The 13,563-nt window shown below is 45.6% G+C and overlaps 1 protein-coding gene across 1 annotated transcript in view; it reads right to left on the reverse strand.

Annotated features, from left to right (window-relative positions):
* Nucleotides 1-13,563, reverse strand: part of col27a1b (collagen, type XXVII, alpha 1b) — a 576,392-nt gene that overhangs the window by 155,363 nt on the left and 407,466 nt on the right. The window contains exons 29-31 of the mRNA XM_080211775.1: nt 2,169-2,222; nt 1,230-1,274; nt 1,054-1,098 (exon numbers count right to left, since the gene is read on the reverse strand). Of these exons, the coding sequence (XP_080067901.1) occupies nt 1,054-1,098; nt 1,230-1,274; nt 2,169-2,222 (144 nt within the window). The remainder of the gene's footprint in view (nt 1-1,053; nt 1,099-1,229; nt 1,275-2,168; nt 2,223-13,563) is intronic.

Here is a 13,563-nt window from a genome sequence, read left to right on the forward strand (position 1 = left end):
ACCAGGCAGAGGTTACAAGCTGTAAACCTCTATGATTCCTAACCAACGAACACTTTCTTTCCCACACAATATATATTGTTGTTCCCTTTGAAATTTGGTACTCTTGCTTCTATCTTGATGAGTGCTAGGTGAAAATCTTTGACAATATGTATCTTTTAGCAGCAATACTCAAGTTCCATACTACCAATTGACTATCCATTATGTTTCTTTTAGTTATTCATTCATGCGATGTGGATGTCTTTGGCTGGGCCAGCATTTATTGTCCATCCCTAATAGCCCTCCATTTCAGAGGGCACTTAAGAGTCAACCATATCACTGTGGCTCTGGAGTCACGTGTAGGCCAGACCAGGTAAGGACGGCAGATTTCCTTCGCTAAAGGACATTAGTGAACCAGATGGGTTTTTCTGACAATCGACAATGATCATCAGTAGACTTTTATTGAATTCAAATTACACCATCTGCCGTGGTGGGATTCGAACCCGGGTCCCCAGAACATTACCCTGGGTCCCTGGATTATTAGTCCAGCAACAATACCATTACACCACCACCTCCCCCAAACAGCCCACTTTGTGGTTTTGTTTAGCTAAAGGAAGAATGTTCGTTCATAGAATCCCTACAGTGCAGAAGGAGGTCATTCGGCCCATCGAGTCTACACCGATCACAATCTCTCCCAGGCCCTATTCTCATAACCCCACATGTATACCCTGTTAATCCCTTGATATTAGGGTCAATTTAACATGGCCAATCCACCTAACCTACACATCTTTGGTCTGTGGGAGGAAACTGGAGCATCCGGAGGAGACCCACGCAGACCACGAGGAGAATGTGCAAACAATGACCCAAGGCCGGAATCGAACCCGGGTCCCTGCCGCTGTGAGGCAGCAGTGCTAACCACCATGTCACCGTTCTACAATTAAATCTGAGGGCAACATTTTTACTGAAATTAACTTGGTTCAAAACATGCTATTCAAAAACGTTCCGACATGGTGGAGCATTTGGCATTGACTCAATGGGCCGAATGGCCTCCGATGGCACAATGACTTTGCGACTTACTGGAAAGCCTGTGGATCCTGTGCTTCCTGGTTCCCCTCTTTTACCCTGTAAATAAATGGAAGGGTTTAAAGATCAGGTTGTTAAAAATGTGACTTGTATTAAAGTGCTCGCCAGAAAAAGTTTGCATAATTTGGACAAATAAGAAATGTAATATTGGGCCATTTAGCTTCTCATACCCTCTGTCCATCTAGTCCTTTCCGACCTAATTCCCCAGGAGATCCCTGTTGGAGAGAACAAAATTCCTTGTTAGTTGAGGCAATCGTAGCATAAATAACTCAGTCACTTTGCAGCGAGCTATCTACTTATCTGTTAAGCCTATCATTGGGCGGAATGAAAAATCTCTATCTTTAGGTTAAGATTAGGAGAAATACCAGCATTTATATTTCCATAAAAATGTGTGCAACATGGGAATTAAATATTAATTTCAATCAATTTTTATCAGCTATTTAGAAAAACTGTGAAGAAAATCAAAGTCTTTTCACAGAAGCAACATGGCTAACAAAGGAATCCAGTAGAATCCTTACCGTGCAGAAGGAGGCCATTTGGCCCATCGGGTCTGCACTGACCACAATCCCACCCAGGCCCTATTCCCGTAACCCCACATATATACACTGTTAATCCCTTGATATTAGGGTCAATTTAACATGGCCAATCAAGCTAACCTGCACATCTTTGGACTGCGGGAGGAAACTGGAGCACCCTGAGGAAACCCACGCAGAGACAGGGAGAGTGTGCAGACTCCACACAGATGGTGACCCAGTCCGGGAATTGAACTTGGGTCCCTGGCGCTGTGAGGTAGCAGTGCTAACCACTGTGCCGCCATGCCACTCCTTGTTTTTATTTAGCACTCAATTTTAAGAGCAAATCTTTTTTTAACCAAGGAATTAGCCTGGGAATGGCTGCATAGAACCTAACGCAGGTCCTGAACACAGTCCTGGAAACTTACTTTTGAGGTAAATGTGTAAAAAACAAATCAAACAAATATTTGACTCTTTATTAACTCTATTTTGAAGTTAGGTTATTATGTGAACACTTCTTGGTGGCTGCAAGGGAAAGAAGCATTGTGCCCTTGGCTGGGGGCTCCCACCTCCTGGCCACAGCCTCCGGTTACACACCTTGATACCTGGTGAACCAGGCTCGCCTGTAGGACCATCGGAACCTCTCGCACCCTGAAAGACACAACGGATGGTTTGAACAGCAGGTGTCCCTCTCGCACTTCTCCCAACTTTCAGCCTCAGCAAGAGTTGGTCTTGTACTGGAATTCTCCCTTCATATCCCTTCCTGCACTCCCCCCCCACCCCACCCTTTTCGACCATGCGCACTTTTGCCACCTGAATCCTCCCCCCTCCAGCACCCACCCCACAATCTACCCCCCTTCCCCCCCCACCCCAGCCTCCACCCTCAACCCCCCCGAACTTCCCATTTCCCCCACAATCGCCCACTCTTTTCATTAATACCAGAAAGTGCAACATTATTGGGTTGTCTGGATAACTCATTCCGCGGCTAGTCTGAGTGACTAATCCTTTTAAAAGACATCAGTAAAGGTTTGCATCCACGTAAATCTTTGTATAACAAGAAATATGTTTTCTGAAAAGTAGCTATCACTTGTAGGCTCTGCGATTGAAGACTTTATAAAGAATATTCCCAGGACTGTAAATTGCAAAAACATATCTTTTTGATAATTCTGTAGACCTACTTTGCATCCAGTGCACAGGAAGTTCAAACAACCACACAGATTTCCACTGAGTGAGCACAGGGTCAGGGACAGTTTCTAGCTCTCCAGCATATTTTTGTATTGTTTTTCTTATCCAGAACAAAAGCCGCATTTTTATTCATTGAATATTGCTGAAAAGAGACATGTTGCTGAAGGTTTTTCTGGCTCGCGCCCATCAGGACAAACACAAGAATGCCAAACTTTCAGTGATCAGGATAATTTCTACTACAGGAGAAATAGCAGGCGTAGTGGACAGAGAAGAAAGTTATCTCCGATTGCAACGGGATCTTGATCAATTGGGCCAGTGGGCTGACGAATGGCAGATGGAGTTTAATTTAGACAAACACGAGGTGATGCATTTTGGTAGACTGAACCAGAGCAGGACTTATTCAGTTAATAGTAGGGGAGAGTTACAGAGCAAAAAGATCTAGGGGTACATGTTCACAGCTCCTTGAAAGTAAATTACAGGTGGACAGAGTGGTGAAGAAGGCATTCAGCATGTTTGGTTTCATTGATCAGAACACTGAATACAGGAGTTGGGGGATGTCTTGTTGAAGTTGTACAAGACATTGGTACAAGACACTTAGAATACTGTGTACAGTTCTGGTCACCCTATTATAGAAAGGATATCATTAAACTAGAAAGAGTGCAGAAAAGATTTACCAGGATGCTCCCAGGACTTAACAGTTTGAGTTATAAGGAGAGGCTGGATAGACTGGGTCTTTTTTCTCTGGAGTGTAGAAGACAGAGGGGTGATCATAAGAACATAAGAACAAAAGAAATAGGAGCAGGAGTAGGCCATCTAGCCCTTCGAGCCTGCCCCGCCATTCAATAAGATCATGGCTGATCTGTCGTGGCTCAGTTCCACTTTCCCGCCCTCTCCCCATAACCCTTAATCCCCTTGCCTATCAAAAACCTATCAACCCGCGTCTTAAAAATATTTAGCGAGGCAGCCTCCACCACTTCAACGGGCAGAGAATTCCAGAGATTCACCACCCTTTGAGTGAAGAAGTTCACTCAAAGGGTGGTGAATCTCTGGAATTCTCTGCCCGTTGAAGTGGTGGAGGCTGCCTCGCTAAATATTTTTAAGAAGCGGGTTGATGGGTTTTTGATAAGAGAAGGGATTAAGGGTTATGGGGAGAGGGCGGGAAAGTGGAACTGAGCCACGACAGATCAGCCATGATCTTATTGAATGGCGGGGCAGGCTCGAAGGGCTAGATGGCCTACTCCTGCTCCTATTTCTTATGTTCTTATGTTCTTATGATCTTTTAGAGGTCTATAAAATAATGAGGGGCATAGATCAGCTAATAGTCAATATTTTTTCCCACAAATAGGGGAGTCTAAAATTAGAGGGCATACGTTTAAGGTGAGAAGAGAGAGATACAAAAGGGTCCAGAGGAGCAATTTTTTCACTCAGAGGGTGGCGAGTGTCTGGAACAAGCTGCCAGAGGTAGTAATAGAGGCAGGTACAATTTTGTCTTCTAAAAAGCATTTAGACAGTTACATGGGTAAAATGGGTATAGAAGGATATGGGCCAAACACAGGCAATTGGGACTAGCTTAGGGGTTTAAAATAAAAGGGTGCATGGACACATTGGACCAAAGGGCCTGTTTCCATGCTCTAAACTGCTATGACTCTATGGAAAGGGGGATGCCTGATTAGCAAGTGTAAGAACTCTAGAAGTTGACTGTAAAGGAACAGTGCTTTATTGCACAAAACAAAGCAAAAACCACAAACCTGAGGTGAACACAAACAGGTCCCAACTGGGACAATGCATCAATGGACCCACTCAGGGTCCTGCTTTATACAGGGCTCAATATTCATTTCCAATCCTCAGGGAGCTCGTACTCAACAGGTCCTGCAGGGAGGCCAATCAGCAACTCCCCACGCAAGTCCTGGGGGTTATCACTGTTGTCAAGTTGACTTTGGCTGCCGTCTTGGGGAAAGCAACTGGAAACTATAGACTTCCCAAACTCCCCAGTAATCCAAAGAAGGCGCACAGCTTGAATTTAGTCACGATGTTACTGGGACTGGAAGATTTGAATTATAAGGAGAGAACCATAGAATCTAGAAGCAGGAGTAAGCCATTCGGCCCTTCGAGCCTGCTCCACCATTCATTTTGATCATGGCTGATCATCAAATTCAATATCCTGATCCCCCCCTTCCCCCCAAATCCCTTTAGCACCAAAAACTATATCTAATTTCATTCATGAAATCTCATAATGTTTTGGTCTCAACTACATTCTGTGGTAGTGAATTCCACACATTCCCCACCCTCTGGGTGAAGAAGTTTCTCCTCACCTCACTTCTAAAGGTTTTACCCCTTATCCTCAAACTATGACCCCTAGTTCTGGACTCCCCCAACATCAGGAACATTCTTTCTGAATCTACCCTGTCTAACCCTGTTAGAATTTTATAAGTTTCTATGAGATCCCCTCTCACTCTTCTAAAACTCCAGTGAATATAATCCAAACCGACTTAGTCACTCACCATAATGACAGACCTGCCATCCCAGGAATCAGCCTGGTAAACCTTCGCTGTGCTCCCTCTATAGCAAGGACATCCTTCCTCAGATAAGAACACTAAAACTCCACATGATGTTCCAGGTGTGGCCTCACCAATGCCCTATACAATTGCAGCAAAACATCCCTATCCCAAACCCAGAGGTTGGACAGGCTGGGACCTCTTTCCCTGGAGCGTAGGAGGATGAGGGGTGACCTTCTAGAGGTTTATAAAAGCATAAGGGCCATAGATAAGGTGAACAGCGAAGGTGTGTTCTCCAGGGTAGGGGTGTCTGAAACTCGAGGGCACAGGTTTAAGAGGAAAGATTTAAAAGGGACCTGTGGGGCAACTTTTTTGATTTGATTTATTATTGTCACATGTATTATTATACTGTGAAAAGTATTGTTTCTTGCGCGCTATACAGAAAAAGCATACCATACATAAAGAAGGAGAGGATGCAGAATGTTGTGTTACGGTCATAGCTAGGGTGTAGAGAAAGATCAACTTAATGCGAGGTAGGCCCATTCAAAAGTCTGATGGCAGCAGGGAAGAAGCTGTTCTTGTGTTGGTTGGTTGAGTGACCTCAGACTTTTGTATCTTTTTCCGACAGAAGAAGGTGGAAGAGAGAATGTCCGGGGTGTGTGCCGTTCTTGATTATGCTGGCTGCTTTTCTGAGGCAGCGGCAAGTGTAGACAGAGTCAGTGGATGTAAGGCTGGTTTGTGTGATAGATTGGGCTTCATTCATGATCCTGTGTAGTTCCTTGCGGTCTTGGGCACAGCAGGAGCCAGACCAAGATGTGATACAACCAGAAAGAATGCTTTCTATGTTGCATCTGTAGAAATTGGTGAGAGTTGTAGCGGACATGCCAAATTTCCTTAGTCACCTGATACACAGAGTGTGGTGCGTGTTTAGAATGAGTTGCCAGAGGAGGTGGTAGAGGTGGCTATGACATCATTTAAAAGGCATTTGGACAGATACATGGATGGGATAGATTTAGAGGGATATGGGCCAAACGTAGGCAAATGGGACTACTTCTAGTTTAGGAAAACTGGTTGGCATGAACGAGTTGGGCTGAAGGGCCTGTTTCCGTGTTGTATATCTCCATGACTCTCTGAGGTAACCACTGGAAATATATTGTTGCTTTAAATAGAGGATTTAACATTAACAGTATTCAGAGTCTCCATGTAACCTCCAACCATAAAAAGGATGGAGTTGGAACATTTTCGCCACTGTTGTGTAAACTACCACTATGATCATACAAAGCAGATGTGAAAGGAGGGAAGAAAGGTTCTTCAAATGTCCAAGATATTGAGATAAAAATTGTAACCATTTGATGATGTACAAGCCAAGTTGTTTGAGATGGTTCATGCGATTTAATTGCAATAAGAAAACAATCAGATTGGCCTTGGGAAACGACAGATACAAGCAATTTATTTTCAACTTGGGCAAAATTTACACGCAGAGATTTACTGAACAGGACTGTCTCTGAACAGAAAGTTAACAGTTGGCCAAGGGTTCACAGATCCTAAGATACACTCTTCCTGAATGTAAACACCACAGGAATACTGGAACGGTCAACACAAACAAATACAGCACTGCAAAGATACAATGCAAAGAATCCGAAAGTGAAAGGGGCACTTTAAACTTCCAAACTGGGTCGTAAACGGGGGAGTTCATGCAGAGGTCACCTCTTGGGCTTCGCAGGGCAGGTTCTGGCGACACTCGTGCCGCAACGTCCGATTGCTTTCGGTGAGGTCTTTGGTGGGTGCTGTCTGGAGCAGGGACAGACAGACAGCAGATGCAGGAATGGGAAGTTCCAGCTTTCTTGTTGGAGATGAAATAACCCCTCAGAGGCTGGCGTGCCTTCACCAGATTCCCTTTATTTACAAACTTATCTCTACTCCTAAGTGGTACAAAGTTGGGGGGAGGAGGGGCGGCACAGGGGCACAGCGGTTAGCGCTGCTGCCTCACAGCGCCAGAGACCTGGGTTCGATTCCTGGCTTGGGTCACTGTTTGTGCGGAGTCTGTACCTTCTCCCTGTGTCCAGTTTCACCCCCACAGTCCAAAGATGTGTGGGTTAGGTTGATTGGCGGGTTAGGTTGATGGGGGGGGGGGGACTAGCAGGATAAATATGTAGGGTTATGGAGATAGGAAGGGATTGGTGCAGGCTCAACGGGCTGAACGGTCTCCATCTGTATTGTAGGGGTCTGTGATGAAAGATCTTGTTGGGCAATGGGCTTTATCACTGTCTCTGAGCCAGAGGTGCAACTCGAACCTCTAATATATGTACCGGTTAGGTGCATTGATCCGAACAGGCGCCAGAGTGTGGCGACTAGGGGAATTCCACATTAACTTCATTGCAGTGTTAATGTAAGTCTTACCTGTGACTCATGAATAAATAAATAAAAATCGCGAGTGTCAGCAGCCCTGCACTCCTCAATAGCATCATACAATCATAAAATGTGCAGTGCAGAAGGAGGCCATATGGACCATCGCTCATGCACTGACTACAATCCCACGCAGGTCCTATCCCTGTAACCCCACATACTTACCCTCCTAGGCCCCCTAAGGGGCACTTTATCATGGCTAATCAACCTAACTTTCACATCTTTGGACTGTGGGAAGAAACCAAAGCATACGGAGGAAACCTGCACAGACACGGGGAGAACGTGTAAACTCCGCACAGACAGTGAGCCAAGGCTGTAATGGAACTCGGGTCCCTGGTGCTCTGAGACAGCAGTGCTAACCACCGTGCCATCCTTATATATACAGGGATTGATTCCCAGCTTGGGTCACTGTCTGAATGGAATCTGCACATTCTCCCCATGTCTGTGTGGGTTTCCTCCGGGTGCTCTGGTTTCCTCCCACAGTTTAAAAGATGTGCTGGTTAGGGTGCATTAGCTGTGCTAAATTCTCCCTCAGTGTACCCGAACAGGCGCCGGAGTGTGGCGACTAGGGGATTTTCGCAGTAATCTCATTGCAGTGTTAATGAAAGCCTACTTGTGAGACTAATAAATAAACTTTAAAAAACTTTAAACTTTAAAAACTTTCGGTGAGACTCCCTGATTGGGCAGGCAACCTCAATCAGGGAGCTCGTACTCTAAGGGGTCAACATCCTGGGCCTCGTCGAGGTTATTACACTCGGCATGTGGGATAAGCATGTTACGCAGTGGTCCTCACTATGATTAAGGTGAGCAGAGGTGGTAGAACCGCACCGTGACATTAATACCAGAATTTTACCACCTCACCGGCCCAAGCCTTGTTAGATCCCACCCGAGGTCAACAGAGAATGCCATTTTACCAGCCTCGCCCACCCCGATTCTAGAGCAGCAGGGGCAGTAGGATTCCGGTATAGACGTATAGAATGGTTCTGCCTTGTATTATTCAGTGCCAGCCCAATTACTGCACCTTCTATGTGGACCGTGCAACAAAAAAAACGATTAAATGGAGAAGAAGTTGCCAGATTTTATAGAGGAAAACATGCGGGGAAAAAGAAACCATCTCTGTATTCTTGGCAAGCGTGACTGAGCGATACAGCCAAAAATAGAGAGGTAAACATAGGACACATATCAGGCTGATGAAACAAAGCCAACTCAGTAACAAACTCTTTCTTTATAGTGCTGTGTTTGTGCTAACTGCCGATTTCAAAACAAAGGCGTACGGAAGGTAGGATGGATGAAAAATAGCACAAAACAAAGAGTAAGATTGTAGATGATGAGAGTGAAACCTGAGCTATCTTCAGTCTTCATTCTCCCTGTCTTAAAGTCTATTTATTAGTGTTACGAGCAGGCTTACGTTAACACTGCAATGAAGTTACTGTGAAAATCCCCTAGTCGCCACACTCCTGTTCGGGTACACCGAGGGAGAATTTAGCACGGCCAATGCACCCTAACCAGCATGTCTTTCAGACTGTGGGAGGAAACCCACGCAGATACGGGGAGAACGTGCAGACGCCGCACAGTGACTCAAGCCGGGAATCGAACCCGGGTCCTTGGCACTGTGAAGCAGCAGTACTAACCACAGTGCCACTGTGTCCCCTGACACTAAGGGGCAATTTAGCATGGCCAGTAAACCTAACCTGCACATCTTTGGACTGTGGGAGGAAACTGGAGTATCTGGAGGAAACCCACGCAGACACCGGGGGGATCTTGCAAACTCTGCACAGACAGTGAAAGTTTAAAGTTTTTAAAGTTTTAAAATTTTTAAGATTAAAGCTCAAAGTTTAACTCACACCAAGTTCCATTTTCCTACCACTCTGATGCTCATACACTGGCTCCTGATTAAACAACATCTTGGTTTTAAAATTCTCGATCTTCTTTTCAAGTCCTTCCTGCTATCTCTGTAATCTCTCTCACTAACTTTTACAGATGCACCATTTGAAAGTACACTTTCCGGATGTATCACAGTTGGTATGGGCTCCTGCTCTGACCAAGACCGCAAGAAGCTACAAAAGGTCATGAACAAATCCCAGTCCATCACACAAACCAGCCTCCCGTCCATTGACTCTCTGCACTTCCTGCAGCCTCGGGAAAAGCAGCCAGCATAATTAAGGACCCCACGCACCCCGGACATTCTCTCTTCCACCTTCTCCTGTCAGAAAAAGATACAAAAGTCCGAGATCACGTGACAACTGACTCAAGAAGTTTCTTCCCTGCTGCTTTTGAATGGACCTACCTCGCGTTATGTTGATCTTTCTCTACACCCTAGCTATGACAGTAACACTACATTCTGCACCCTCTCCTTTCCTTCTCCCCTATGTACTCTGTGAATGGTATGTTTTGTCTAAATAGCGCAAGAAACAACAATTTTCCTTATATCCCAATAGATGTGGTAATAATAAATCAAATCAAATCAAACCCACTTCCAGAACTCTCTGAGATATCTAGACTCCGCCAATATTAGCTTCTTGAGATTCCCTGGTTTTAATCACTGCACCATTGGTGGCCATGCCTCCAGCTGCCTTAGCCCCAAGTCCTAGAAATCCCTCAATACCCCTCTTTGCCTCTCGTTCCTGCTTTAAGACCCTCCTTAAAACTACTACTTTGATCAGCTGCCCTAAGACCACCCTGTGAATATCAGTGACTTGATTTGCTCCCATAAAGTCTCCTGGGACATGCGTTGCTGTTGTGATGTGAGAAATTTAAGATTTCTACCGCACACTTTTAAAAAATTCATTTTACAGGATGTGGGCATCGCTGGCGGGGCTGGAATTTATTACCCATCCTTAACTGCCCTCTATTTTAGAGAGCATTTGAGAATCACATGTAGACCAGACCAGGTGAGGACAGCAGATTTCCTTCCCTAACGCACGTTAGTGAACCAGATGGATTTTCACGACAATGGTTTCATGTTTGTCATTTAGACTTTTTATTCCAGATTTTCATAGAATTCAAATTTCACCATCTGCCATGATGGGATTCGAACCTAGGTCTCCAGATCTTGCAGTGGATCTCTGGAGGACTAGTCCAGGGACAATCCCATTACACCACCGCCTTTCCTGATCGCTATTGACTGGTGGATTTTTCTTCCCCACAAGCCAACACAAGATGAGTACGGTGATTAATAGGGAAGAAGATGTTTGTGGATTACAGGAAGATATCGCTGGGTTGGTCACAGCAGTGGCAAATGGTATTTAAGTGTGATATGTGCGCGATGATGCACTTTAGAACATAGAACATTACAGCGCAGTACAGGCCCTTTGGCCCTCGATGTTGCACCGACCAGTGGAACCAATCTAATGACCCTCTAACCTAAATTATTCCAATGTTATCCATATGCCCATCCACTGACCATTTGAACGCCCTTAAAGTTGACGAGTCAAACTTTGGAAGAAGAAACATGATGAGGGAATATTTAATGAATGACATTGGGAAGCTCAGAGGAACAGAGGGATTTTGGGATAGTTATTCCCCGAATCCCTGAAGTTCACAGAGCAACTGAATAGCATGGTTAAGAAGGCAAATGGGACGCTTGCTTTTACCAGTGGTGGCACAGAGTATAAGAGCGAAGAGGTAATGTTGGGAATTGTACACAGCATTTGGTGAAGCCACAGCTCTGTGTGCAGTTCCAGTCACCTCACTACAGGGAGGATGTGATAGCACTATAGGGGATACAGGGGATTTACCAGGATGTTACCTGGGATGGAGCATTGGGACAATAAGGAGAGACGGGATAGGCTGGGATTGTTTTCTCTAGAGCAGAGAAGGCTGAGGGGGGACATGATTGAGGTGTATATGATTATGAGGGGTATGGACAGGATGAACAGGGGGCAGCTGTCCCCCTTGGTTGAGGGGGCAATCACGAGGGGGCACAGTTTTGGTGTGAGGGACAGGGCATTAGAGCGGATTTGAGAGAAAAAAAATCACTCAGCTGTTTCCCTCAACCAAGAGAAACAGCTGCTCACCCTGTCCATACCCTTCATATACACCTCAATCATGACCCCTTAGCCTTCTCTGCATTAAAGAAAACATTTTGGGAATCTCCCATAGAACCATAGAAAACTACAGCTCAGAAACAGGCCTTTTGGCCCTTCTGGTCTGTGCCGAACCATTTTTTGCCAAGTCCCACTGACCTGCGCTTGGACCATATCCCTCCACACCCCTCTCATCCATGAACCCATCCAAGTTTTTCTTAAATGTTAAAAGTGACTCCGCATTTACCACTTTATCCGGCAGCTCATTCCACACTCCCACCACTCTCTGCATGAAGAATCCCCCCCCTAATATTCCCTTTAAACTTATCTCCTTTTACTCTTAACCCATGCCCGCTGGTTTTTTTCTCCCCTAGCCTCAGTGGAAAAAGCCTGCTTGCATTCACTCTATCTATACCCCTGGAGCCTCCAGTGCTATCACATCCTTCCTGTAGTGAGGTGACCGGAACTGCACACAGTGCTCCAGCTGCGGTCCAACCAATGCTCTGTCCAACTTACCATTACCTCCTCACTCTTATACTCTATGCCACCACTGATAAAAGCAAATCTCCCACACGCCTTCCAAAAACTATCCTATTCACCTGCTCTGCCGAGTTCAGGGATCTGTGAGACTTGTACGAAAATCTTCCTGTCCTGCCCGCCTCGGGAATCCTCGCCGGCGGGACAGAGGAGACAAGTGAAAAGGTCCACTGACCTCGAACAGGAATTTTCCATCCTGGGGCCGGTGTGACTGGAAAACCCCACTCTCACACACCAATGCAGCACTGAGAGGGTGCAGCACTGTCAGAGGTGCTGACTTCCACATGAGATATTGAACTGAGACCACCCCCCTACCCTCTCGGTAAAGATTCCAAGGCCACCATCTTGAAGATGAGCAGGGGAGTCCCGGGGCGGAATTCTCTGGCTGCCCTCGTCCTAAAGCTGGAAATTTCTGCCTGACGTCAACCGATCTTTGCATGGTCCATGGTCTACGATTCCCGTGGCAGGCTGGATGGGAAAATTCCCCCCCAGCTCCCCGATGTCCTGAGCAGTATTTATCCCTCAATAAAGATCACAAAAACAGATTATCCAAACGTTCTTTTTGTGGGATCTTGCTGTGTGTAAATTTGCTCTCATGTTTCCTCTATTACCTCAGTGACTAGACTTTAAAAATGATCTTAACTGACTACAAAGCTCCCTTGGAGATCCTGAACGGCGCTATAGAAATGCAAGACCTCCCTTTTCTTTAGTTGTGGCTTGCAATATTTTTGATGATAATAGCAGGGGTGGCACAGTGGTTAGCGCTGCTGCCTCACAGCGCCAAAGACCTGGGTTCGATTCCTGACTTGGGTCACTTTCTGTGCGGAGTTTGCACATCTTCCCCGTGTCTGTGTGGGTTTCCTCTGGTTTCCTCCCGCAGTCCGAAAGACGCGCTGGTTAGGGTGCATTGGCCGTGCTAAATTCTCCCTCAGTGTACCCAGACAGGCGCCAGAACGTGGCAACTAGGGGATTTTCACAGTATCTTCATAAGCCTAATTATGACACTAATAAATAAACTTTGAAACTTCAGAGGGAAAGGCCAATTCCATTTCAATGACTTGCGTACGCCTAGAAATTTAGCATGAGAGAAAGGAAGCAGGTTTGTAGTGTGGAAGGATGACCCTCAAACACATGAAAGACATATCAAGTCACTGATGTCTCACAGCTTGCCAAGTAATTTCGAGCGATGGCAAGAGATCTGAAAGAACTTGCAAAACTTAGAGAGCAGCACAGGGATAGCGCATGAATATTACTGAAAAGGCGCAACACAGGATATACTGGACTTGGAAAGAAGGTTATTACTGAACTGAGATCGCTTCTTTGTAATTTAACAGGACATATTTG

The sequence above is a fragment of the Carcharhinus amblyrhynchos genome, chromosome 25 (assembly GCF_965287045.1).
Source record: "Carcharhinus amblyrhynchos chromosome 25, sCarAmb.v2.hapA, whole genome shotgun sequence".
Classification (NCBI taxonomy): Eukaryota; Metazoa; Chordata; class Chondrichthyes; order Carcharhiniformes; family Carcharhinidae; genus Carcharhinus; species Carcharhinus amblyrhynchos.